Source organism: Prionailurus bengalensis, chromosome D3 (assembly GCF_016509475.1).
Source record: "Prionailurus bengalensis isolate Pbe53 chromosome D3, Fcat_Pben_1.1_paternal_pri, whole genome shotgun sequence".
NCBI lineage: Eukaryota > Metazoa > Chordata > Mammalia > Carnivora > Felidae > Prionailurus > Prionailurus bengalensis.
In genome coordinates, this window is record NC_057356.1 from 7,487,843 (window position 1) to 7,515,825 (window position 27,983).

Genomic DNA, 27,983 nt, shown 5'->3' on the forward strand with positions numbered 1-27,983 from the left:
GCTTCCTTGTAGCTGTGCCCAGAAACAGGGGATAGGTCCTGGTTCCAGTCAAGAAATAGCATAGATGGAAACCAACCTGGCAGTCCTCAAACATAGGGTTATTGGCACAGCAATTCTACTCCTAGGGACGTACGCGAGAGAAAATAAAACAGCTCTACACAAAACCTTGTGCACAAATATTCACAGCAGTATTATGCGTAACAGCCAAAATGTGGAAACAACCAAATGCCCATCATTTGATGAGTGCAAAAATAAAATGTGGCACATCCATACGAACGAACAGAATATTAATCAGTTATAAAAAGGAGTGAAATGTGGACACCTGTTACCACATGGGTGAACCCTGAAAACATGATGCTCGGTGAAAGAAGCCAGTCACAGAAGACCACATAGTATGATTCCACTGATATGAAACATCCAGAACAGACAAACCCATAGAGACAGGAAGGAGATTGGTGGGTGCCAGGAGCTGAGGATGGGTGGGGGGGTGGGGGCGGAGTGACTATTCACGGGTCACTGCATTAAGTGTGCTGATGGGTATGAGGTTTCTTTTTAGGGTGATAACAATGCTGTGGGATTAGATGGTGGTGATGGTTGCACAACTCTGTGAACAAACGAAAAGCCCCTGAACTGTACACTTTAAATGCATGAATTGTATGGTATGTGATATATCTCAATAAAGTTGTTAAAAGGAAAGAAAAATACGGGCGCCTAGGTGGCTCAGTTGGTTGGGTGTCTGACTCTTGATTTCAGCTCGTACCATGATCTCACAGTCTGTGGGACCGAGCCCCATGTTGGGCTCTGAGCTGATGGTGCAGAGCCTGCTTGGGATTCCTCTTCTCCTCTCTCTGCCCCTCCCCTACTCTCTCTCTCTCTCTCAAAATAAATAAACATTTTTAAAAATCTTAAAAACAAAGAAAGAAAAATAATACGAGGTGAAGCCATGGCAAAGGCAAGTAACAAAGTAAGTATTTTTTTTAAATATATTTTCTACCATCACTATGTTCTAACCTGTTCTAATCAGAAAACCAGTAAAGATAGAATATGCTTGTTATAAAAAATTTAAGCAATGGAGATAGGGAAACGAAGTGCCCTATAATTCCCCATCTCTCAGCAATAGCCAGTGTTTGATGTCCCAGCTTTTAGGGTTTCTTCCTTGTTTGCACTACAGCACATGTGTAGAAACAGAACATGGGGTCTGGGCCCGGCCAGCTGGGGCGCAGACGCAGCTCTACCCTCAGGGGCTGTGACTGGGAAAGCTTCCTCACCTCCCTAAGCCTCACTTCCCCATCTGTGACACTGAGACAATAAAAGCATCTCCCTGCTGTGGGAGGGAGGACTGAAGGAGGATGGGGTTAGCCCAGAACCTGGCACAGGGTGAGAGCCCCAGAGAGAAGAGCCTGGTTGGTGCTGTTGCTGGTGTTATTACGGTATTATGGTCACCTCCATTCTTTCTTGGTGGCTGCGTGGCATTTCAGGATTTCTTTAAGTGCATTAAAGTGTGAACAATAGAAATCATTTTGTCTTGCCCTCATCTCTCTGAAGGGGAGACACCCTGCTCACTGGTGTAGGGACTCAGCTGACCGGGAAGGCCTCCCCACAACAGTGGGCCACGGGAAACAGCTCCTGACATTCCGGCTTCAGAGCAAATCCAATACAGTGACGGCTTCTTTTCAAAGTGCAAATCACCAAATTCCCACTGGGGTCTTTATCAGAGCAGAAATTGTGCCTATGACCACTGGCTCAGATTTCTCCTCCTTGTATGGGGAAGGCTGTGCTGCTTGGCCACAGTCCCTCCATCCCAGCTGGGACCATGGTTTAGCCACAAGATTAGCACAAACGGCTTTGGGAGGATTTGTTTGTTTATCTTTCTGGGTTTTGTTCTAGATACAAAAGCAACACAAGCTACATGCTTGCAGCTAAGAAAAATTAGAATAAATTAGAATACTACAGAAGTGTATGTATGAGTCCCCGCCCCCACCCCATATATAACCACAACTGTCTTCTGAGGAGGATACAAGCCACTAAATGGGAAATTTCTTCATTTATAGACCCTTGAGATGGGCTTATATTGCAGGTTTGGAAACCAGCTAAGAGCCCAACTGCCACGGCTGGCAGAGGGAGAACGTGGAGTTCCTGGGGGCGCACCAGGAAAGAGGGGGAACAGAGCATGGAATTCAGCATGGGGTAAAGGCCAGCAAGGAAGCCCCTGTCCGGGTCCTCGTCAGGACTGGGAAGAAGGTCTCAAAGCAGTTTCAGGTAAATTGCTGTGAAATGTGCTTACGTGTGACTCTTTCTGACGATGCCCAAATTTGCAAGAAAGTTGTCTTGTGTGTGTGGGCTTTGTGTTTTTGTGGAAACCAAGGAAAGAGCTGAGAGTATCAGGTCTGGAATGATGTGGGCTATACAGAGTCCGCACACACACACGTGGACGCCCCCCCACCCCCAGGGTAGCCCCAAAACTCTGGAACCAGAGCCAGGTTCCAGCTGGTACCAGGGGCCTCTGTGGACATGGGGTTACATGTACAGAGTGGAAAGTAAAAGTTCTCCCAGATCCCTGCCCTCAGAAATCAATGTCATTGAGCGTTTGGAGCATGTTCTTTCAGAGTTTTGCTAGGAGTGTACGAATATATAAATTATCATTAATGAGATGAGATTATGCTTTACATACTGTTTTGCCCTTTTCCGTTTAAAATTTTTTAATGTTTATTTATTTTTGAGAGAGAGAGACAGAGAGAGAGAGAAAGTGTGTGTACATGAGCGGGGGAGGGGCAGAGAGAGAGGGAGACACAGACTCAGAAGCAGGGTCCAGGCCCTGAAACGTCAGCACAGATCCCGACGCGGGGCTCGAACCCACAGACCATGAGATCATGACCTGAGCCAAAGTCAGACGCTTAATGCTTAACAAGGCCACCCCAGTGCCGCTGCCCTTTTCCATTTAAATAACAAAACCTGAACATTCTTTGAGTCAAGAAATGTAGGTCAGTTTCACTTTTTAAGGACTGCTAAGCGTAGGTCTGCCTAGTTTATTTATCCCATCTCTTATCAAGGGACATTAGGGTTGTTTTAACGTTTCATCGTCAGGAAAATAAACGACAATTGTCCTTTCATATGCACATCACTCACATTTGTGTGAGTTTTTCTGGAGGACACGCTCGTAAGAGTAGATTAGGTGGGTCCAAAGACACGTAAAAAGTTAAACAATTGTCGGGGCGCCTGGATGGCTCAGTCGGTTAAGCGTCCGACTCTTGGTTTCGGCTCAGGTCATGGTCTCGCGGTTCGTGGGTTCGGGCTCCACATCGGGCTCTGTGCTGACAGTGTGGAGCCTGCTTGGGGTTCTCTCTCTTTCCTTCTCTCTCTGCCCCTCCCCTACTCATACTATCTCTGTCTCTCTCAAAATAAATAAATTAAAACTTTAAAAAAGGAAATAAAAAATCAAAAGTTAAACGATTATTTATTTCTTCTCTAGACACTCCTAAACAACACTTAAGTGCTGTTGTTGAATATACCGAATACTTCAGGGCTACTATTAACTACTCTGAGATCAAATAATAATGGCCAGGATTCTATTTTCCTTGTTGTCTTTGCAGCCACGTATGACCAAAGAGCGTCCGTCACTCATTCATTCATTCACTCACTCATCTGACCAATATTCTCTGAGTGTCTATTTATCATGTCAGCACTTGCCAGTCACAAACAGACGTCTCTGCCAGGGTTGGCCTTACATTTATCGAACTAAGTGGTTACACTACTGTTAATTCACTGCGAAAACCCACCGGGGTTAAACACCGCTCTGCAAGCTAAATAGAAACGTAGCCACCAGTAACCAGGGAACACATGTGACAAGTGAGCACCTGCCCCAACATGATACTCCAAAGTCCTGGAGGAAAAGAAAACTTCTACAGATAGAAGATGAAACTCTGTCTTATGTGAGCTCAACTATAGGAAACAATGACACGTAAGTTTTGGTTCCTTCTGTAACACTATGAACAGTGTAAATCTTTCATTTAAAAAATGAAGATGTGTGGGGCTCCTGGGCGGCTTAGTCGGTTGGGTGTCCGACTTCGGCTCAGATCACGATCTCACGGTTTGTGGGTTCGAGCCCCGGAGCTTGCTTCAGATTCTGTGTCTCCCTCTCTGTCTGCCCCTCCCCCACTTGTGCTCTGTCTGTCTCTCTCTGTCTCTCTCAAAAAAAAAAAAAAAAAAAAAAATCTGTAAGAGCAGCCCAGCCCAATGACTTTGGCTGTGTTATGCCCAGGTACAGTGATCTGCAAAGGATGGGAGTGGTTAGGGATTCTTTGGGGAGGGTTATATTCTTGTGTAATTTGGCTTCAATTTACCACACTGACTAGAGTGAAATCCCCAAGCCAGTTAAAATGACGTAAGAAAAATATAAATAATGTATAGCTTTGGTTGGGGCGGGAAGGCTGAATCTCTGTGACTGAGTCTTTTATGTAACCAAGTTTAGCCGGGCAGACTTCTTCTTCCTGCAACTTCTCGGGGGAGGGGGAGCAGCTGCATCTCAATAGGAAATGTTTCATTAACCACGACAAAGCCTGGATTTAAAAGTTTCAAAGCCCTGAAAACATTTTTATTAAAACCGCTATAAATCCAATGTGAAAACAAGAGACCAAAAAGCTCTCCCTGTGCAGCTTCAGACATGAACTGACTCATCAGCTAGCAAAGTTTGCACACTCACATGGCCACATCTGGATCGGGGGTCTTCAGAGAACATCGCCAAAGAGTGAGTGTATTTTTCTTTTAGGTGGATTAAAAACCCTGGAGTCCAAGGGATTAATGAAGGCATTCGAGCGGGGCACTGAAAGCCTCCTTTTTAACAGCGGGAGAGATGTATACAACAGCCATTGAAAACCTTGCAATCACCATTTTTATTTCTATTTATGTTTGTAACTAATGCTCGATGTCACTTTATGACATTTGTTGAAGACTGACATTTTTTTTCTGGGTACCTTTTGCTCATCAACGAGACATGGAGAGGCTGTTAGGCTCTATTACATCTTGCCAATGACCGGGTAACTGAGTATACCTTAGTGACTGCCCGTCCTTGCTTCTGCAGGAAGCAGGGAGAGGCTGGTCACTCTGTGTCCACCCTCCGTCTGTAGCAGTTCATGTGGCCGGTGAGTGATGGTCACTAAGGCTAAACGCCCAGAATTCCCTCACTAACCAGGCACGACTGCAGAGGAGGAGGACACGCTTATATAAGCTCAGGGCTGAAAATCGAGAATCCTGAAAGGAGTGCCTGGCTGGTTCAGTCGGTAGAGCCTGCAACTCTTGATCTCAGGGTCGTGAGTTCAAGCCCCACACTGGGTGAAGAGGAAAGCAAGAAAGCAAGAAAGAAAGAAAGCAAGGAGGGAGGGAGGGAGGGAGGGAGGGAGGGAGGAAGGAAGGAAGGAAGGAAGGAAGGAAGGAAGGAAGGAAAGAAAGAAAGAAAGAAAGAAAGAAAGAAAGAAAGAAAGAAAGAAAGAAAAAGAAGGAAAGAAAAGAAAAAGAAAGCCCTTAAAAAAAAAAAGAAAAGAAAAAGAAAGTCCTGAATGAGAAGCCTGCCATCAGTTTGATGACTTTCAGTCACTTAGCAAAGTGCCCTTACCAGATGAGTCAAGGAAACAATGAACTGGTTTCAGAAAGGAAATTGCGAGCAAAGAACCACACGGTCGGAGGAGTGTTCGTCTACAGGCCTTTCACAATCACACATCCAGAGATGAGGACTTGAGGATGAAGACAGTAATACTGGATGGTATTTTCCGAAGACTTAACACGTGCCACGTCCTGCGCTACATAGATGCTCATTTAATCGTCCGTCATTCTGGGAGGTGGGCGCCACTACTATCCCAGTTTTACACTCGAGACAGAGACTCGGGAGAGATCCAGGAACTCGAACCAACGCTTTGCCCCAGAGCCCCTGACATGGGAGCCTGGGCTCCCAGCAGCTATCGGGTGCTACGTCCCAAGTAGGAAGGTTTGGATCTGCGACCTTCAGAGAGGCACCGGAATGCTTGCCCACAGGACATAAGTGACCGTGAGCTGGAGACACCCACTGGGGGTGGGGGAGTGGGAGAGGAAGGACCCTCTCCCCAGCTGGACGACTGAGTAAGGGGCACCTCAGTTCCAGAGGCCTCTCTGTGAGGTAGGAGTGCCTGGAACCTGCTTCAGAATAGGCCACGGGTGGAGAGGAAGTTGGGGGGTCTGAATGTAATAGGAGTTGATAATTGTTGAAGGTGACTGATGGGTACACAACAGTTTATTACACTATTTTGTCTGCTTTTGTCCATGCTTGGAATTTTCCAAAATAAAGAGTTAAAAATAAGTAAAGAGGGGGCAATCACATCAACCTCTTAAAAAGAGCACACCGTTTCAGGGCGCCCAGCTCAGTTGAGCGTCTGACTTCCGCTCGGGTCATGATCTCACAGTTTGTGAGTTGGAGCCCCGAGTCGGGCTCTGTGCTGACAGCTCGGAGCCTGGAGCCTGCTTCAGATTCTGTGACTCCCTCTCTCTGTCCTTCCCCTGCTCATGCTCTGTCTCTCTCTCAAGAATAAACATTAAAAAAAAAAAAAAAAGAACACACCATTTTGACAGGAAATACTGAAGTAAGAAGAGGGTCTGAGCAAGCACCTATTCTGTGTCACACTGGATTGGGGGGGGGGGGGCGCTCCTTGGACTCCTGTCCTCAGGTCCTCGTGATGACATACGAGGTCAGAGCTGCTTCCAGCCTCATCTGACAGATGGGGACGCAGGAACTCAGACTATAGTGGAAATGACTTGCCAAGGGAGCCAGTAGGTCAGCCAGGTTCTGCGTCCCTGCCCTTCCTGCAACATGTGCTTTTCCCTCCTCCTCAGTCTGGAAGTACTAGGCATTATGCCAGCCAATCCCTCGAGAAGATGGGTATTAGCTTAAGATAAATGTTTGGCTAAAAAAAGAAGATGAACCATAGATACAATAGAGAAGATGAAACGCAGAGGGAGTAGAGCCTGAGTGAGAAGTCAAAGGCAATATTTCCAGACTGAACTGAGACAGGTTTCCACAATCAGTCCATTTGGGGGGTGCTATCCTGCATGTATACACCTCACTTCAAGACTCCCAATGTCCAATAAACTTTTATTTTTTATTGTCCTTTAAAGTTTATTTATTTATTTTGAGAGAGAGAGAGAGAGCCAGCTCACGCACAAGTGGGGGAGGGACAGAGAGGAGGAGAGAGACAATCCAAAGCAGGCTCCACGCTGTCAGCACGGAGCCCAATATGGGGCTCTAACTCGTGAACCGTGAGATCTCAACCTGAGCCAAGATCAAGAGTCGGACGCTTAACTGACTGAGCCACCCAGGTGCCCCTTCAGTAAACTTTTAGCGCCTCAGAATAATGGACCCATTTTTTTTTTTTCTATGCAGAATTCCATTTGGAGACCACTCCTCTGCCCCAGAATCCTCATGCTCAAGGTGGCTGACCCTGCCTCTGATTCCAGGTGCAGGAAGTATACAGGTCTGGCCAACCTGAGCAGCACCTGCCCAAGGACAGTGGCCAGGAGGCTGGGAGTAGCCACCAGGGCTCTGGGTTTGTGCATGCTGAACATGGGCCAAGGGACTGCCTGAGAAGAAAGGCAACACGGAGGCAAGTGAGGCCCCGGAAGAAGGACACCCTCTGGAGGCAGTGTGAGTGCCCGGATGAGGTTACACTGGGTGTTACCGCTGCCTCTAGAGTCGGAGTGTGGCAACCCAAAAACTAGTTCGCCTTAGGTTTCTATAACCCGTAACCAAAGGAGAGTCCTGACCAATAATCTTGTTTCACTGTGCTGAATCGTCCTTCCTCCAGCGTAAGTGGCCTCGGTAAACACCTCAGGGGCCAGTGTGCTAAGGCAGGGGTTTGAAACCTGGTGGGGGGCGGGGGGAATGCAGATTGCCAGGCCGCATACCTGGAGATTCTGATTGGCTAGACCCAGGATGGGCCCAGGAATCTGTCTCCTTAGCAAGTGCTCCATGTAATTCTGATGCAGCCTGCCAGTTTGGGAACCAATAGTCCAAGGAGCGTGCTTTGGAGCTACAGCTCCCAGGAACACTTTCATGTGGGTCGCGTCAGCCTCAACTTTCTCCCTACCTGCTTCCATTTCCGGGCATGTACTTTTACCAAAACGTACATTGGTCAAAAGACCTTTTGATGGGGCGCCTGGGTGGCTCAGTCGGTTGAGCTTCCGACTTCAGCTCAGGTCACGATCTCACCGTCTGTGAGTTCAAGCCCTGCGTCCGGCTCTGTGCTGACGGCTCAGAGCCTGGAGCCTGCTTCGGATTCTGTGTCTCCCTCTCTCTCTAACCCTCCCCCGCTCATGCTGTGTCTCTCTCTGTCTCAAAAATAAAATAAAACATTAAAAAAAAAAAAAGACCTTTTGAGGAGCTTGTTAGAATACCTGTTGAGCTTAAGGTGCTCTCCCTGGTCTCTGCATGGGTCTGTGGGCTCGCAAAGCTCATCTTTCCAGATGCCATCTGGAGAATGAAGGTCATCTTCCCGTCACACCCAGAGCACACAAAACAGGTGGTTCTAGGTGGGCCACCAAAGCTAGGAGAAATACCAGGGACCACAGCTTACACCCCTAAAACGCACCAAGCCACCAGGGTGGGCACCACATCTCAGCTGGGTCTCAGGCCTTCTGTATGCCTGATGGCGGGCCATGAAATGCTACATTTTTGGAAAGCTGTTTGGCAGCACAGCCTTGAAGTTCCTATTCTCTGACCCAGTGATTCCATTTCTAGGACGCTGAGACTGGAAAATAATCAGAGGAGTATGCAAAAACTGCACACAGAGATGCTCATCACAACCACGTCTCTTGACAGCCAAACACTTCAAGACAATCTACATGGCTGTCAGCTGGGGACCGGCTCAACCAAGTACCCAGCCTGTAAAAAGCATGTTGTCTACATCAAATGAAAAAGCTCCTGCCCGGTGGGGTGTCTGGGTGGCTCAGTTGATTGAGTGAGCACCCAACTCTTGATTTGGGCTCAGGTCATGATCTCATAGTTCAGGGGATCGAGCCCAACACTGGGCTCCGTGCGGGCAGCATGGAGCCTGCTTGGGATTCCCTCTCCCCCCCCCCCGCCCCTCCCTTGCTTGTGTGTGTACACATGTTCTTTCTTGCTCTTGCTCTCTAAATAAATAAATATTTCTTTTTAAATTATTTTTTAACGTTTTATTTATTTTTGAGACAGAGAGAGACAGAGCATGAACGGGGGAGGGGCAGAGAGAGAGAGGGAGACACAGAATCGGAAGCAGGCTCCAGGCTCTGGGCCATCAGCCCAGAGCCCGACGCGGGGCTCGAACTCACGGACCGTGAGATCGTGACCTGAGCTGAAGTCGGACGCTTAACCGACTGAGCCACCCAGGCGCCCCAAATAAACATTTTTAAAAAGCTTCTGGGGGCGCCTGGGTCGCTCAGGTGCCTGAGTGTCCAACTTCAGCTCAGGTCACGATCTCACAGTTTGTGGGGTTGGGCTCTGTGCTGACAGCTCAGAGCCTGGAGCCTGCTTGGGATTCTGTGTTTCCCTCTCTCTTTGCCCCTCCCCTGCTCGCGCTCTCTTTCTCTCTCTCTCTCTCTCTCTCTCTCTCTCTCTCTCAAAAATAAATAAACATTAAAAAAATTAGGGGTGCCTGGGTGGCGCAGTCGGTTAAGCGTCCGACTTCAGCCAGGTCACGATCTCGCGGTCCGTGAATTCGAGCCCCGCGTCGGGCTCTGGGCTGATGGCTCAGAGCCTGGAGCCTGTTTCCGATTCTGTGTCTCCCTCTCTCTCTGCCCCTCCCCCGTTCATGCTCTGTCTCTCTCTGTCCCAAAAATAAATAAACGTTGAAAAAAAAAATTAAACAGAACATTAAAAAAAAAACTTCTGCACAACAAAAAGAAATTAGTAAAATGAAAAGGTGACCTATGGAATGAGAGAAAATATTTGCAAACCACATATCTGATAAGAGGCTACTCTCTAAAACATATAAGGAAAACATATAACCCAATAGCAAAAAAATAAATAACCCAATTTAAAAATGGGCCAAAGAGAGGCGCCTGGGTGGCGCAGTCAGTTAAGCGTCCGACTTCAGCCAGGTCACGATCTCGCGGTCCGTGAGTTCGAGCCCCGCGTCAGGCTCTGGGCTGATGGCTCGGAGCCGGGAGCCTGTTTCCGATTCTGTGTCTCCCTCTCTATCTGCCCCTACCCCATTCATGCTCTGTCTCTCTCTGTCCCAAAAATAAATAAACATTAAAAAAAAAAAAAAGGGCCAAAGACCTGAACAACCATTTTTCCAAAAAAGATATTCAAACGTGAAAAGGTGCACAATGTCACTAATCATCAGGAAAACACAGATCAAAGCCATAATGAGCTGTCACTTCACACCTGTTAGAATGGCAAAAGGTAACTGGTGACAAGGATGTGGAGAAAAGGGATCCCTTATGCACTGTTGGTGGGAATAAAGAAAGAAAATGTGATTTCTGTATACATCGTGGAACACTATTCAACCATAAAAAAGAAGGAAATCCTGCCATTTACGACAACATGGATGAAACTTGAGAGCTTTATGCTAAGTGAAATAAGTCAAAGAAAGACAAATGCATGTATGTGGAATCTAAAAAAACAAAACAAAAAAACCACAACACCAAACTCATAGAAATAGAAAATAGAGAGTGGTTGCCAGGGTACAAACTTCCAGTTATAAGATGAAAAAGTCCCAGGGAGGTAACGTACAGCATGACGACTATAGATTTTGAAAGTTCTCACCACACCAAAAAATTGTAGCTACACGAGGCGGTGGATCTGTTAACTGACCTTACTGTGGTGATCGTTTTTGCAACAATACATATATAAAATTACTAAACTGTATGCCTTAAACTATATAGGTTGTATGTCAATTTTGTCTCAATAAAGCTGGGGGGAAAAGTATATTGTCAAGGAATTTTTGCCACCATGCTTACAAAACAACAGTTACTGAGAATGTTGATACACGGGTGCCTGGGTGGCTCAGTCGGTTAAGCATCCGACTTCGGCTCAGGTCATCATCTCGCGGTTCGTGAGTTCGAGCCCCGTGTCGGGCTCTGTGCTGACAGTTCAGAGCCCGAAGCCTGCTTCAGATTCTGTGTCTCCCCCTCTCTCTGCCCCGTCTCTGTCCGTCTCTCAATAATAAAGTAACGTTAAAAAAAATGTAAAAGAATGTTGATACAAATATATACATATATATACACATACACAGATATGCCTATATACTCATACAAATGTGTACATGTGTACATGTATATGCACACATCCTCTGTAAACTGTTGATATATATTGTCACAGACACATATAAGCCATATAATGCCAATTCCTTATTTAAAAATATAGATGTATCTATATCCATGCATAAAACAATAGAAGGAAGTCCACTGAAATGTTAACAGTGATTATCTCTGAGTAATTTCTATTTTCTTCTTTATAGTTCTATTTTCTAAATCAGGGTAAGTTACAAAATTAAGGCATATCCTTTAAAAATCATGTTTTCAGAGAATTACTAATACATGGAAAATGCTTGTGAAATGACATCAAGAGGAAATATAGGATAAAAATATATATTCAACACAATACCAATTAGGTTTTTAAATTATATATATATATATATCATATATATATATATATATATATATATGATATATATATATACAAAATTTTATATAGATATCCCGGAAAATACTAAAAACTGTTAAGTCTGTGTAGTGGGATTATTAGTATTTTCTTCATTTCATTTGTGTACCGTTCCCAAGCTTTCTTTCCTTTTTTTTTTTTAAGATTTTTTTTTTTTTAATGTTTATTTACTTTAGAGAGAGAGAAGGGGGGAGGATCCAAAGCTGGCTCTGTGCAGGGCTCGAATTCACAAACTGCGAGATCATGACCTGACCCGGGGTCGGAGGCTTAACCGACTGAGCCGCCCAGGTGCCCCAAACTTTCTACAATGAGAATGTGTTAATACCTCAAGTCTGAGAGAAAACCCAGTCAGTTGCATCGTCACCACGGTTTCTAAGGGGAGCACTCTCCCTCGAGAGCTTCTGGTCCCCTGCGGCCGGGCGTGTTGTGTGAGGTCATGAGGAATGACTGTGTCTCCTGAGCCCACAGCACAGGATGAGCACCCACCTCCCAGAGGCGCCCCATTCACACAGGCCAGGTTAACAGCAACTACAAAGTGAAGGTCATCCCAATAACGACCATTTACGGAGCTTTTCCTATGCGCCTGGCCCTGTGCTGAGTGCTTTGTGGGCATTTCTCGGGCATCATCTCCTTGAACTCATCAGGGGCCAGTCTAATTCCAAACCCAGGCTCTTACTGGCATCAAACTCTGGTAAGGAAGAAGTCTTTAAGGAATATCTTTATGGTAAGTCTGTTTCTAAGGAGAGTGTCTGGGATGCCCACAACCTTCTTTTTGATCCATTTACGTAAGAATAATGTTAAATTTTTACTTTTGACCTATAATTGTTGCTCCCAGAGGTCGTTTTCATGAATAACATGTCCCACTGCTGCTCTTGTTTTCGTTCCGCCTACCTTTTCTTCCGAGGGGTAAAAGCCAACTGCTCTCATGACAAAAGGAAGCTCCGACAGGCAAATGTGTTCCGACACCTTTCTGGTCTCCATTGTATCAATTCCTTGACTACGGAGCTGAGAGTAGTAAAAATAGTCTTCCAGCTCCTATGTGCAAATACAATGAAACACAACACACATTTTGGCTCAAGTCTGCAGCATCCATTAGGACTTCAAGGGCATTTTCTAGAAAGTACGTTCTGAGCTCAGTGGGGAAAAGAGCTTTGGGAAAAAGGCAAGAAGGTTCATCCCGGGCTCATTTGTTTCACAAACTTAACTAGATGTTACCAGGAAGTGTTTACTCTGAGGACAATTACCCTGTAGAATTTTCCTTCCCTGCCACCAGCCACCAGACCGTAGAATGGGGTCAAGTCTTCGCCCCCGAGAGAAACTGCAGCCTCCAGAGCACTAGAACGGTGACAGAAACATCGCTGTTAGGGAGCGCTCGCGCCTGAGCACTGGCCAGCCCCGAGTCCCGCTGGCACTGCGGCCCTCGGCAGGGTGTCACGATGCCCATACATGTAGGGTCTCCGTAAACTTGTCGGGAAAATTCCTTCTGAAATGAAGCCAAAAACGGAAAATTCAATTTCAATGTGGAACCTGGTGGTACAGGGTACCTGCCTTAACGGTAGTGATATTCTCTCGCCGATGACAGGGCAGGCGCTTGGCAATCTGTGGGCAATCTTCGGGGAGCATGGCTCCTCCCCTGAGGGAGGCGGGAGGGGGGGAGGGAGGGAGGGAGGACCCCTGTGCACTGAAACCACAGTGCTCCCCAGTGGAGCCGCGTCCCTCGTGAGATCTGCGTGTGACCAGAGCCAAAAACCGGGGTAAGTGCAGGTACACTGCCAACACTAATTGCTTCCATAAAAACTCGGGAGGCCACAAGGGACCCATGCCAGTCAGATAAAAATAACCCTCTGCTCTCTAACATGGGGTCAGGTTTTCTAAAAATAGGCACCGTAAATGGTAAGAAAACCTACTTTTTTGTATGAGACTGACTCTGCCTCGCACGAAATACACGTAATAGGAAATCATTGTAATAGTCCACTAACTGGATTTCTGCTAATCAGGCCATTAGCCTCTTTGTGGAGTTATTAAAACACACTTCGGTGCAGACCACAGCAGGGAAGTGGTTAAGTATCCAGAATCTGGAGTCAGAGGGACACACGTTGAGTCCTGGCTCTGCCACTCGCAAGCAGTGTGGTCACGGGTCAGCGACAGCCTCCCTGGGCCCCAGTTTCCTCATCTATGAAATGGGAATAGTCACAGGTCTGCCTCACAGGGTTGTTTCGAAAATAAAGTGAAGGCACATAAAAGGTTTGACACGAAGCCCTTTGTTTTCCTCCGTGATGAGTGTTTGTTAGGTGTGGTGTTGAATCAGAAAGACTGGATGTGAATCCCAGCCCCACCACTTACTCCAGTGCTTGGGGGGGGGGGGAGGGGGGGCGGTCATTTAGCACCCTGGAGCTAGTTTCCAGATATATGGGGGTACCACCGTGGGGACACTGCCAGTCCCTGCCTCCCAGGATGGCTGTGAGCATGAAATCAGACAATGGGTGGAGAGCAGTCAGCACAGGGCCCGGCCCAGCGAAGGCTCAGTACGAGGAGCGATTATTACTGTTGAACTGGGCATCACTATACACCTGCATGGCTCTCCTCTTCAAAGAGTCAGCCACAAAAGCGTGCTGGTCCTCTGTCGGGGGAGCCCGCATAAGCAGGCTGCCTTCGGGTCTGGGGGAGCTGGTGTATTCTCCAGGGGGCCTGAGGCCCCTCTCCGGCAGGGCCCAGGCTTCACCCAGCTCTCAGCTCTGGTATTAGCCATCGAGGCAGGTATCCAGCAGACAGGGCTCCTTCTCTGTGGCCTCCAGGCCTTGTCCAGGCCCAATCCCGACAGGCTCTGTGGGAGACCACTTTTAGCCATGTGGCTCTGGAACAGGGCCAGGTAAAGGCCAGAGGCGACACAGAGGAGCCTGTCACTACCAGGAGTATCTGGGAAAGGCTCACAAGAGCTCCGGATTCTCTGGAAACAGCACTCTGGTGGTCAGGACCATACTATGCACCCTACTTCCTGCCCGCCGCTGACTGACCGCAGAGAGCGAGAGGGACAGGACTGGCCTGTCCAAGCAGAGCTGGAGAAGGAAACCCACTCCCTCTGCGGTGAGAGCTCCAGTTTGTGAAATCTGAGGACTGTCAGTGGCCATGTTCACTCCGGGTGACAAAATCCACTTGTGCAGAGAATGAAGCCAGTAGCAGAGCCCCACAGAGAGCAAGTGGCGAGGGCACCGCGTGCACACACAGTCCCTGCACCTCGTGCAGCATGGTTACCTGAGATGCCCATGACCTTCTCATTAATTCCCCTTTGTGCTTCAGTTGGGTTTCGAATACTTGCAATAAAAAAGGGGGGTCATTAGGGCACAAAGGGCAAGGATGCTTATTGCAAACCTACTGTGTGCCGAGCCATACTTCTGGGACATGAGCTCAGTGAGGAGAAGCAGTGAACACTGTAATCAGCACATGGTAAGTTTCAGCAAATGCTCCCTAGGGGAGGAGGCAGGAGAGGAACAGCAGCTGTGGTAATCTCTACCCTCAAAACACTGATGGTATTCCCATTTAACAGATGGAGAAACTGAGACTCAGAAGTTAAGGGACTAGCCTGAGGTCATACAGCAAGCAGGCAGGAAAAGTGGTATGTGAATCTGGGTCTTTCTGCTCTTGTCTGAGCACAGCAGCAGGACCCCAGGTGGCTATGAGGTGAAGCAGAAAAGAGCAATGGGGGATTTAAAAACGGGTGCCAGGGGCGCCTGGGTGGCTCAGTCAGTTGAGCGTCCCACTCTTGATTTTGGCTCAGCTCATGATCCCAGGGTCGTGGGATCGAGCTCTGAGTCAGGCTCCACACTGAACATGGAGCCTGGCTTAAGTCTCTCTCTCTCTCCCTCTGCCCCACTTCTCCGCTCGCTCTATCTAAACAAACAAACAAACAAAACCATAAAAACCAAATAGGTGCCAAACAAGGGGAGGAAAAAGGCAGCATGCCGGCAAAGTCGGGGCAAAGGCACAGCACAGTACGCGTGGAATGAACCCTAGGAGAAGATGAAGGGAAGGGGTCTGCCCAGGAGAAGGTCAATGTGCTGCAGAGATCGTATTTGGGCCCAGAAGCACCCTGATTACAATCATGGGAACGTGAGCGGACTTAACATCTGTACTTCACCCTACGACTCACCGTGGTTAGACCAGCAGGGAATTTTGTTTGTTTATTTGTTTAGGGTTGTTACATTTCTTCCCATTAGTGGAGCACTGAACATATTAAGACACCAGAAACAGCAATGAAGTGCTAATTAGCTTATAATGATCCTTTGTCCCCACAACAGATTAAATTGAAATTCTCGGAAGCCTGGACTCTGGCCAGGCACCGGGAAGCCATTGGAAAGCGGGTGCCGTTTTTCACCCTTTAATCTCTACCATGATTATCGAGAAGAAGACAAAAATGAAAAGGTGTGGGGGGGGGGGGATTCTGTTCTCTCAGCAGGGTGTGGCTCGCCTCCACTGTTCCAGGGACTGGCCACACACTCAGGAAGTGCTTTTCAATGTGAGAGCTCACCTCTAGCTTCGGAATTCCCAAATTCCCACCATCTGCTCTTAGGTGAAGGCAGAGGTGAAGGTCAGAGTGACAACCGCAGTCTGAAGCCAGCGAGGATCCAGAGCAGACTTACCTGGCGAGTTTTGCTTATATTCAGGTTAAGGGAAGAAGCTTCGATGTCTGCCATAAAAGAAAGGTGTACGCTTGGCAGATGACAGGGGGTACACTTTCACTGAGAGCCAGGAATCGAAGGAAGGTAGGATTCTTTAAGAGGGAAGGTGCCGCTGAGCTGTCTATACCCAGCTCTTCAATGGGACGCTGCCGGGCAGGAGGCCATCTGAGAGGCAGGGGCTGGGAGAAGGTGTTGAGGGACGGGCACTGGCTCTGCCCTGTGGCAGCTCAGTGAATCGGGGTAGATGAGAGGGTTACTGTAGTACTTGCCCCCCTTTTCGGGAAAGCTCTTTAATAAGACCTTCGCAAGGAAGAACAGAGGAGAGGAAATAATGTACCGAGCCCTTAGCTCTGTGCTAGATGCCTTCCCTATATTAACCTACTCAATCCTTCTTACAAGGATCCTATTAAAGTCCCTATCATTACCCTTCTTCCCCCCACCGTTTCACAGACAAGGAATCCGAAGATCAGAGATGGTAAGAAGCGTGCCCTGGGTGTCACAGCCAGCAGAAAGGAGGCTCCACATCCAAACCCATGTCTCTTGGGCCTCCAGGTGCGGGTACTGTCTGATCCTCAACCCGGACTTTTCCAGCCTCGCCCAAGGTAGAGCGTCTCAGCTCAGGGCAGGCGGGTGGGAAGAGCAGAGTGGACACACATGTTTCAAATAAGACTCCTACTATTTCTGTTACACGCGCTTGGGAGATTTGGGCAAGATCTTTGTAGCTGGTGCGAGTTTGCAGATGACAGAGTGGGAAGTATTTCAGGGGCCGCACCGAACAAAGTGGAATCACGCTGCCTTCGCTGCAAATAGTAGTGAATAGTAACCTTTTATCCGCACATCGGTATGGACAGATGTCATGGGGAGGAACCTGAACGCCAGGCTGTAGGGGGTTAACACCCGTCTGCCGTTACTAGTTAAGAAAAGAGGGTCTGGGGGCACCTGGGTGGCTCAGTCGGTTGAGTATCCGACTTCGGCTCAGGTCGTGATCTCGTGGTTCATGAGTTCGAGCCCTGCGTCAGGCTCTGTGCTAACAGATCCTGGAGGCTGCTTCAGATTGTGTGTCTCCCTCTCTCTCTCTGTCCCTCCCATGCTCTCTCTCTCTCTCTCTCTCTCTCTCAAAAATAATAAACATTAAGGAAAAGGCGTCTACACTTGACACCTTCTTTGTGGGGGTAGGGTTCTTGCCTCAACACATACCTTAAGTTGATTTCCCATTGCACCACCGATCGATCACGTCCTCCTGCCGTGAAGGCATAGCAGCCGTCATAGGAAACGGTCATTCCAGCCACCCCGCTTGGGTGGCATATAATAGCAGATGTCTTATGTGGATTGCCATCAACAGGTAAGATCTGAAGTCCAACCTAGGGAGGAATATGTAATTGGAAATTCAGATTCAGACAACTGCGGCCTGGGCTAGGACCTCGCACATTCATGTGTTACCTCCGGTTCTGTTTACTGGAAGGACGTGTGCATCTGGAGCTACCCCACACATTTCACGTGGCCAGGAGCTCACATACACTGACCCCTGTGGGGCGTTCCCTTAGGAGAGAGATGCCAGGTCCCGGTAGAGACACAGGAAGGATTTCACTGGTCTTCAGAGTCAGATATCCAAGGTTTTCCAGAATAATTCTGGAATCCCATGATTTTACGCTTTTCAATAGATTATTTAAGAAAAATTTTTTGAAATATTTATTTATTTCTGAGAGAGACAGAGACAGAATGCGAGTGGGTTAGGGGCAGAGAGAGGGAGACACAGAATCCGAAGCAGGCTCCTGGCCCTGAGCTGTCAGCACAGAGCCCGACGCGGGGCTCAAACCCACAGGCCGTGAGATCATGACCTGAGCCGAAGCCAGACGCTCAACTGACTGAGCTACCCAGGCACCCCTAGATTATTTATTAAATGTAGGACTGAGTGCAACGAGTTTGCATGTCTTTATAAGTTTTTTTCCATGTAAATAAATCAGAGAGAAAACATCCTTTGGTGACAATGTGTCTTCACGCGAGTACAGAAAATATAGTTAACTCCGCTCAAAAATGCCTCCTAAGACCCATTTCCACTCATTTATGGCAAATTTCAGTATCGCTGTGGACAGGGACAGAAGTCAGGGGCTGGGCCATGATACCCAGCATCCTAGAGTCTGATCCTACTTGGGGCTGACTGCCACTCAAAACCCACAGAGTCATCTCACAGAGGCAGAGAGCAGAGGCTCATACCTTGTCTCTGTTAATAAACACCATGTAGCGTTTCTGCAGTTCCCAGGTGCTCTTCACTGGGAGGATTTGTACCTGTTCAATGGAAGAACCGTAAACTGGCCCAAGAAGCGTCTTTCTGCATGAGAAAAAAAAAAAAAAGAAACATTTTTAATTCCACAAATCTGAATGCAGTTTTCCTGACTAGCTACGTTTCATGATGCTGTATACATTTTAAATTCTGAATTTCCTGACCTGTCACTTGGCTAAGAACCTCGCTCTCAACTGCGGCTAACAGCTGCCATAAATAAGGGGCACAGCCTCAAACGGTAAATGCTCCAGGAAAGTCAGACTGTGAAGGATGCTTTCTGCGTGGAGGTTCTGACTTTCCTTCCTGACGGCTGAGTGAAGGGAACATTATGCCTCGAGGATGTGTACGGGAACAGGGGATGTGAAAAAGGCGGTGAACAAGAGGCACGCGTGGGCAGGAAGCAGGAAAACACCCCTTCCTCAGTGGTCGGCCAAGAGATTAGATGACGTGATACCTGTTGCTACAGACGCCTGATGCGCGGGTCCAAGTGCAACACACAGACTTCCGAAAAAACTGTCTGTGACTCAGACTGTAATGAATTGTACCTCCACAATGGTCAGACTTCTTTAACTCAGACTCTGTTAGGAATCTGATCTGAGGCGAGGAATTGACGGGATGTTACCCTGAGCCCGGAGCAGGACATTTCCTGAAGCTGGAAAATGGTAGCTTCAGGACTCTGGCTCACAGAGGCATCTTCTGAGGCCTAGGAGGAGTCCTGGTGTGTTTTAGTCTCAATTATATACCCCCTTTTTTTTTTTTAACAGTGCCCACAAATCCGAACACACTTCATACCCCACAAAACCTGGATCTGTCCCTGTGAGGCAAGTAGCTATTACAATCTTATTATAAGTCCCTTGTTGTTTGGATGTGTTTTCTCCCTGTGTCCCCTGTCCCCACCCCATGTCTAGTGGGGACAGTACATACTCCATGTATGTGCACTGAACAAAGTACAAATCCATTAAACGGCCTTTTTTTTTTTTTTTAATTTTTTTTTCAACGTTTATTTATTTTTGGGACAGAGAGAGACAGAGCATGAACGGGGGAGGGGCAGAGAGAGAGGGAGACACAGAATCGGAAACAGGCTCCAGGCTCTGAGCCATCAGCCCAGAGCCCGACGCGGGGCTCGAACTCACGGACCACGAGATCGTGACCTGGCTGAAGTCGGACGCTCAACCGACTGTGCCACCCAGGCGCCCCTAAACGGCCTTTTTTAAGGGCCTTCTGTGCCAGGCACTGTGCGAGGTGCTCGGACCCAGACGTGAGCTCACAGCCTGGCAGGGACGACAGGCACGGGAGCACCGTGAGGGCAGAGGCATGGGAACAGGCAGGTTCAGGGCTCAGAGACAGCTCTGAGGAAGGAGACCTGTGAGCTGGGTGTGCAATGGTGAGTTGGAAAGGTGGAGAAGAATATGGAGGTGACAGAACAGGCAGTGAAAACAGGGGGTGCAAGTGCATGGAAGATGGACTGTTGGTGGAAAACTGCGGAAGGAAAATTTAAGGGGGAAGGAGTGGGAGGTGGAGGGCGGTGAGCTGAGCAGGGGAGCAGGGCCCAGTTGTGAGGGCAGATGCTGGCCGGGCTGCAGGATGCTGCAGGGGGCCGGGGGCGGAGGGGATCAGGTTGGATGATCCATGGTCAGGTTCATACACATGGAGACTTAGGTGAAATGTCAGAAATGCTAAACAGCCACCTGAGGGACCACACGTTGGCTAGCCACAAGTCACCCTGTGTGGGGATGTCCGAGGACCTTCCCCAAGTATCCCTGAGTGGACAGAGGCGGGGAGACCATGGCTAAGAGACGACTGATTTGAATCCCACGTGGAGGACGTGGGGCTGTCACACACCGCTGGTGGGAACGTGAGCGGGTGGCACTGTTTGGTAACCAGTCTGGCAGCTCCTCATCATGGTTAAACAGTTACTATGTGATCTGGTAATTCTACTCCCAGGTCTCTACCCAAGAGAAACGGGACATGTATCTGCATGGAAACCTACACACAAATGTTCATAAGAGCCCAACACAGAGACAACACCAATGTCCACCAACAGGTGAATGAATAGATGAGGTAGACGTTTTTTTTTATGTTTATTTATTTTTGAAAGAGAGACAGAGTGTGAGCAGGGGAGGGTCAGAGAGAGATGGAGACAGAATTGGAAACAGGCTCCAGGCTCTGAGCTGTCAGCACAGAGCCCAATGCAGGGCTCGAGCTCACGAACTAACTGTGAGATCATGACCTGAGCCGGAGTCAGGCACTTAACCGACTGAGCCACCCAGGTGCCCCCAAATGGGATACATCTATAAAATGGAGTATCATTCAGTCATAAAAATGAACACTGAAACATGCCACACCACAGATGAACCCTGAAAACAGGATGCTGAGTGAAAGAAGCCAGACACAAAACGTCACACAGGCATAATTCCATACACACGAAATATCCATAATAGATAAATGCACAGAGACAGATGCAGATTGGTGGCTGTCAGGAGTGGGGCAGGAGTTGGGGAAGGAAGGAAGGAGGGTATGGGGGGTGGCTGCTAATGGGTGCAGGGTTTGTTTTTGGGGTGATGAAAATGCTCTTGGATTAGACAGTGGTGATGATTGCACAACTTTGTAAATACAGTAAAAACCACTGAAAAGGGGTAAATTTTATGATATGTAAAACGTATCTTGATTTAAATTATAAGTAAGCAAAAAAAAAAAAAAAAAAAGGTCGAACTATTCAGCCTCCCGATGCTTCCACTTCCTCAACAGTAAATGGGGACAATGACAATGACAGCACCTGCCCCAGGAGTCGGTGGTAAACATTAAGTAGGTTAATATACATAAAGCACTTGGAACAATTTCTGGCACATAGTAGGAGCCAGACAATGTAACTGTCACCATTGTTAAGCATATCTGACAATTTCATAAAGTTAGCATCTTTTGCTTCTAATTAAAAAAGTATTACATATTCATTGTAAACAATTTCACACACTTAGACATGCATAAGATAGACAGTCTACCTAGACCCCCACACTGCTGCACTCTTTCATCCCGAGATAATTGTGGGTAACAGTCTGGTGTCTGAGACTTGAGAATTTCTTTTATGTATTCTAACCTATGTAATTATAATTTTATGTGAAAATTATATAAATTATGGAAACAGCATTGTATATGAAAATATAGTATGTCATAGGGATAGTTGCATGATACTATACAGAAAGCTGATTTTTTTTCTTTCTTTTTTTTAAGTAGGCTTCATACCTAGCACAGAGCTCAGTGTGGGGCTTGAACTCACGACCCTGAGCTCAAGACCTGAGCTGATCAAGACAAATGCTTAACCCAGCCACCCAGATGCCCCTCTTTTTTTCTTTTCTACAAGCAGTATCATGTTTCAGCGTAGTAACAAGCCATCATTTAACCAATCCCCTATTAATGGACATCTGGATTGTTTCCACTTTTGAAAATATTTTCAAACAAGACATCCTTTTACTTATGTCTTGGCACACTGGGTGAGGACGTCTGTGGGCTACATTCCTAGACATCAGACAACATGATGCAAATTAACAGCGGGCAACAATTGCTCTCCCAAAGGATGCCCAGTTTCCACATCTCCCCAGCAGGCAGAGAGTGCCCACCCCCCTACACCTTTGCCAACACTGTGCACTGTTGGTCAACTTTATCTTTGCTAATCTGGTTCATGAAAAATGATGTCTTGCTTTCATTTACATCTTTGATACACTAGTGAACATCTGCTCATAGGTTTATTGGCCTTTTTCTGCGAACTGCCTTTTTAAGGTCTAGATATTTTTTAATGCATTTTAACATTGTTTTGGATATATCATGAAAAGGCACTTCTTACCCAAGTAAGTGTGGTTATGAGGCCTTATTATTCCTACAACTTAAAAGATGCTTTATGCAAAGGGCTTTACTTTGGAGTGATGGAGATGTTTTGGAATTAGATACAGGTGGTTGTTGCATGACATTGTGAATGCATTAAATGCCAGTGAATTGTTCACATTAAAATGGTTAGTTTTGGGGTGCCTAGGTGGCTCAGTCAGTTAAGCATCTGACTTTGGCTCATGCCATGATCTCACAGTTCGTGAGTTCAAGCCCCATGTTGGGCTCCGCGTTGATGGCTCGGAACCTGGAGTCTGCTTTGGATTCTCTGTCTCCCTTTCTCTCTCTGCCCCTCCCCGGCTTGTGCTCACTCTCTCTCTCTCTCTCTCTCTTTCAAAAATAAACAAACATTAACAAAATTAAAAAATAAAATGGTTAGTTTTTATGTTTTTTTAAATGTTTATTTTTTTGAGAGAGACAGAGCTGAAGTCAGACACTTAACTGATTGAGCCACCCAGGTGACCCTAGTTTTTATGTTTTGTGTTATTGAATTTCACTTCGATAAATTATTTTTTAAGGGACACCTGGGTGGCTCAGTTGGTTAAATGTCCAACTCTTGATTTCAGGTCAGGTCGTGGTCTTGGGGTCATGAGATCAAGCCCCACTTTGGACTCCACGCTCAGCATGGAGCCTGCCTGACATTCTCTCTCTCTCTCCTCTCCCCCTCCCCTGCTCAGGCTGTCCTCTGAAAAAAATAGTAAAAGATGTTTTATGAAAAGAAATTTTTAAATAAAAATAAAAAGATCCCTTATGCTAATTTCCAATTGATTATCAAAGGCAGAAACTCCTCTAACTGTGTGGCTCTAAGTCTCTGCTTAGTAACTGTTAGCAGGAACTTCGAGCCTGGAGGCCCTCCATGCCCAATCTATCTGCTTGGCAAAGTCAGATTTTCTCAGGACTTGCATATCTATGGGATAGTCCATGTCCAAAAGGTTTGTTTCCATTAAAGATGATGGACGAAGATTCCAGGATCGCCTAAAATTCTTTTGCCATGTATCTGTCAAATGTCTCCTTCCCAGTGTTTTAACATTAAAAAAAAGTTGTGCTGGATTTCTCTCCTATTCATGCCACATGACATAGCATTTCTCAGTCATTTTTCCTTGTACCCTTCTGGAAACAAATGTTTAAAAAAGGAAGAAGAAGAAGAATATTATGATGGTGATCCTTTGAGGACCTATCTTACTGAGAAACATTTCAAAACGATGATCTTCCTCAAGCATAGGACCAGCTGCTATTGGCCAGTTTTCTCACTTCTTTCTCCCAGGTGAGGTCACTAATGACTTCTCACCTCTGTGTTTCTCCAGCCTCCACGCCTCTGATCTTGCCAGCCATACCACAAGGCAGCCAAACCACAGGCAGAGAGGGGATGCACCCAAAGCAAGGGCTGCACCGGCACTCAGTGGTGTGAAGTAGAGGACAGAGTCAGAACTAGGTTCAAGGATTAAGTCTCATCCTTTCCTGAGCAGCAATTTCTGTTGCATGTCAGAACCTCAGTGGGATAATACTTGGGAGCGTTGTTGAAGAAGAGTGCAGAGCCCTGGTGCAGGGACGGTGCACCATAATCTGTATCTATCAGGAGGAGCAAACCCTGGGGGCCGGGCCTAGCAGCACAAGCGCCAAGCACAGATGTAGACCTACTTCAGGATGGAGAGGCTGCTGCTCTGAAAGGCTCAGCTTTGAAGATGCCCTGGGCTTGGTCCTTTGGCCGCTCCTCTATACACTTTTCCCTTCTGGAATCTTCTCTCATCTCATGGCTTTAAAGCACCATGTGCTCCTGACCTCAAACATGGACCCGGCCCAGAACTCCCATGAACTCCACTCCCCCTCCAAGATGCAAATTCCATGGTGGCAGGAACAATGCTGTTTGCATCTCCACCTTCAGCACCTCGGACAGAACCTGGCTCAGGTAGGGGCTGGGTGAATACTGCGGGAACACACGAATGCCTTCAGGTAAACTGAAAAACTCCTTTAGGAACCAAGAGTAAGAAAAATTGCACAATTAGGGGCATCTGGCTGGCTCAGTCGGTAGAACATGTGATTCTCGATCTCGGGGTTGTGAGTTTGAGCCCTACGTTGGGTGCAGAGATTACTTAAAAAATAACAATAAAATCTTTTTTTAAAAATCACACAATTGGTAGTATTCAAGTGAAAATATCTGTTGTTATCCACGAGGGAAGGATAGGAGAGTTTATAAAGCATCAGCAACTTCTCGGGTTCCTTCACAGGGTCTCAGGCACTGAGCTCTGGGTCCCTCATCTCTGTGCAGGGCTGGGCTCAGAAGAGGGCTCTGGATTTGCATCCTGCCTCTGGCAACTTCCCAGCCACGTGACCCTGAATGAGAATGTCTCAACTTTTCCATGCCTTTCTTTCCTCCTCTGCAAAGTGAGCGTGAGTAAAGGTAGCCAAGCTGCTCATGGGTCCATGAGCTGAGACGTGAAATAAGCTGGGGGCTGAGGAACTGATTTCTGCATCAGTGGGAGGCTCCTGCTGCTTACCTGCACATTTTCGTGGTGGAATTAAAAAGTTTCACTTTGTAGCCACTGTTGCAAATGAGCAGGAAGAGTTCCCTGGTGAGTGGTGGGTACCAGACCATACAGGTAGGGTAGTTGCCCTGATCGGTTCGGTGAATGTCCAGGACTTCCAGGTGGTCTTTGGAGCTCTTAAGAAGATTATACTCGATCTGCAGAGGAGCCCAGATGTTCACACATGAGGACTGAGCCAAATGAAGTCAACTCACAGTCTTATTCTGGGGGAAACAACGTTGGGCCTCTTAAGAGAAGACTTGCTTAGACCCTTGCTCCTAATAAGCTGCCATTATGGAGCATTCCTTATGAGCAAAGACAGTGAGCTAAGCACCTTAAAAACATGTTGCCATTTAACACTCATGACTCCCCTGTCAAGTCGTACCATTGTGCCCATTTTACAGATTAGAAAACCTGTTCAGAGTGGTTCAGTGGCTTGCCCAAGGTCACACAGCTAAGAACTGGTAGGGTGAGAATTCAAATTTAGGTTCCAACTGACTCCAAAACCTGAACTCTCACAGTTATGTTACACTGTCTCCCTTAACATTATCTTGGGAACTCTTTGAGGGTGGGAACTAATTCATATCTAAATCTCAGCACTTGACCATGATAAATTAGCAGCTTGCTGAATTTCACCCATAGGTAGATTTTGGTGGCCAGGCCAGGATGAATGAATGGATGGGCGGCCATAATAAAGGAGACAAAGGGATGGAGGAAAGGGAGGGAGCGCGGAAGGAAGTTACGATGGATAGAAACAGAACTTCTTTGACTCACGATGGGGTTACATCCCAATAAACCTATCGTAAGTCAAAAATGCATTTAACACACCTACCCTAGGGAACACCGCAGCCTAGCCTGGCCCGCCTTAGACGTGCTCAGAACACGGACATGAGCCTCCATTTGGGCACAGTCATCCACCACAAAGCCTGTTTTATAATGAGGTGTTGACTATTGCATGTAATTTTCTGAATCCTGTACTAAAAGTGACAAATGTAACAGCCGTGTGGGTGCAGGTGGCTGTCCGTGTACCACCCGTTGACCCTCCCGACCGTGTGGCTGCCTGGGAGCTGCTGCGGCCTCTGTCCAGCATCTCGGGAGAGGGTGGGGCCACAGGTCGCTAGCCTGGGACAGGATCCAGATTCAACCTTTCCAACACAGCTTCTACTGAAGGAGCATTGCTTTTGCACATCCTTGAGACCAAGCATCGACCCAGAGATGTTTATGCTACTATGTTATGCTATACACTCATTTTCTCCAACATGCACTGTGGGCCCAGTGCTATACCAGATGCCAGGGACACAACAAGACTGAAATACACACAGTCCCAGTGGTGAGATAAACGGACACTGAACGGCTTACCAAGAGCCTGTCTTTCCCGAGGCTCAGCAGTCTCGGCTCATTGCTGTCCAGATGAACCCCAAACAGGAGACTGCAAATGCTCTTGCGATGAGAACGAAGTCTTGCCAGATATTCCCAGACCCTGTGTCCATTTCTGACTACCACCACATAAACAGACACGGTAAAACGTACATCCTGAATAGGAGCAAAAAGTACAAGTCATTCCTTGCTAGGTTTTGTAACTTGAAAATCATCATCATGTTTTTCATACTAATGTTGCCGTTAGAATATTTTATCCAAGAGGCACCCGGGTGGCTCAGTCGGTTGAGCATTCAACTCTTGATTTGAGCTCAGGTCATGATCGTAGGGTTGTGAGATCAAGCCCTATGTCAGGCTCTGTGATGACAGCATGGAACCTGCTTGAGATTCTCTCTTTCTCTCTCCCTCTGCCCACCCCCCACTCTTGTCTGTGCTGTATCTCTAAAACAATAAAAAGAATAATAAAGAAGACTATTTTATCCAAAAATAAATTTTAGTCTATCAGAGCAAGTAATAAAATAACACCCATTTGGGGCGCCTGGGTGGCTCAGTCAGTTGAGCGTCCAACTTCAGCTCAGGTCATGATCTCTCAGTTCGTGAGTTCAAGCCCCGTGTCGGGCTCTGTGCTGACAGCTCGGAGCCTGGAGCCTGCTTCGGATTCTGTGTCTCCCTCTCTCTGCCCCTTCCCCACTCATGCTCTGTCCCTCTCTATCTCTCAAAAATGAATAAACGTTAAATTAAAAAAAATACCCATTTTACAGAGGAACATATTAAGGTTAACAGTAGATAACCCACGAAGGTAATTGTCGGGGGAGAGAGACACTGACACTGTGGCCTTACCCTTCTTTCTGGTCCCCACCTCTTTCTGTGTGGAAAAATGAAGCCCTGACTCTTTTGCCTTTGTCCTCCCTTCTCTGTATCCAGCTACACAAAACTTAAAACACGTAAGTTCTAAATAGTATCATGGCTGAGAGTGAACTGGGTAGGAGAGTGTGTGAGAGCAGCCTGAGGGAAGGGGGCGCCAAAGTCAGGTACTGCAGGGGTGCGGAGGCTCAGCTTTGGGCCCCTACAGGCAGGACCAGAGGAGGGGCCGGGCACAGAGGCAGGGGTGGGAGAGCATCGGGGACATGGTGGCTCTTACTCCTCACCCCACATCAAGGCAAGACTTGCGCACTGCAGACCAGGAGAGCTGGCAGGAAGGGAGAGGTTAAAGGTCTCGGAAAATCTTTACTGAGCTTAAGAGCCCTATTCACAGAGGGAAGGAACAGAATCCAAAACACCAGGGAAGACTGTGCTTTGAGATGAATGAGAATGTCATCTTGTCAAAAATCAAAGAGAAAGATGAAAGGATGGATGCCAAGAAAGGGGTCCAGAAACCAACACACCAAAATGAGCTGTCAGGATGGCCAAATCCCAGTCCGCAGGTCCTGAGGCCTGGTCTCGTTTTCGAGCGAGAGTCTCCCCCACCCCCTTTACAGCGGCTTTGTGGAGATACAGTTCACACTCCACACAATTCACACCTTTAAAGAGTGCAACTCCATGGTTTTTAGTGTACTCACAGAGCTCTGCCCCATGCCACAATTTTAGAGCAT

At 47.3% G+C, this 27,983-nt stretch overlaps 1 protein-coding gene across 3 annotated transcripts in view; it reads right to left on the reverse strand.

Annotated features, from left to right (window-relative positions):
* The window catches only part of CFAP251 (cilia and flagella associated protein 251), a 66,757-nt gene that overhangs the window by 9,082 nt on the left and 29,692 nt on the right, over positions 1-27,983 (reverse strand). For 2 of the 3 annotated variants that reach the window (XM_043557514.1, XM_043557513.1), the window contains exons 14-19: positions 26,374-26,547; positions 24,988-25,172; positions 18,550-18,664; positions 17,533-17,696; positions 12,904-12,994; positions 12,551-12,694 (exon numbers count right to left, since the gene is read on the reverse strand). In XM_043557514.1, coding sequence (XP_043413449.1) covers positions 12,551-12,694; positions 12,904-12,994; positions 17,533-17,696; positions 18,550-18,664; positions 24,988-25,172; positions 26,374-26,547 — 873 coding nt within the window. The other variant, XM_043557515.1, reaches the window with a different exon arrangement.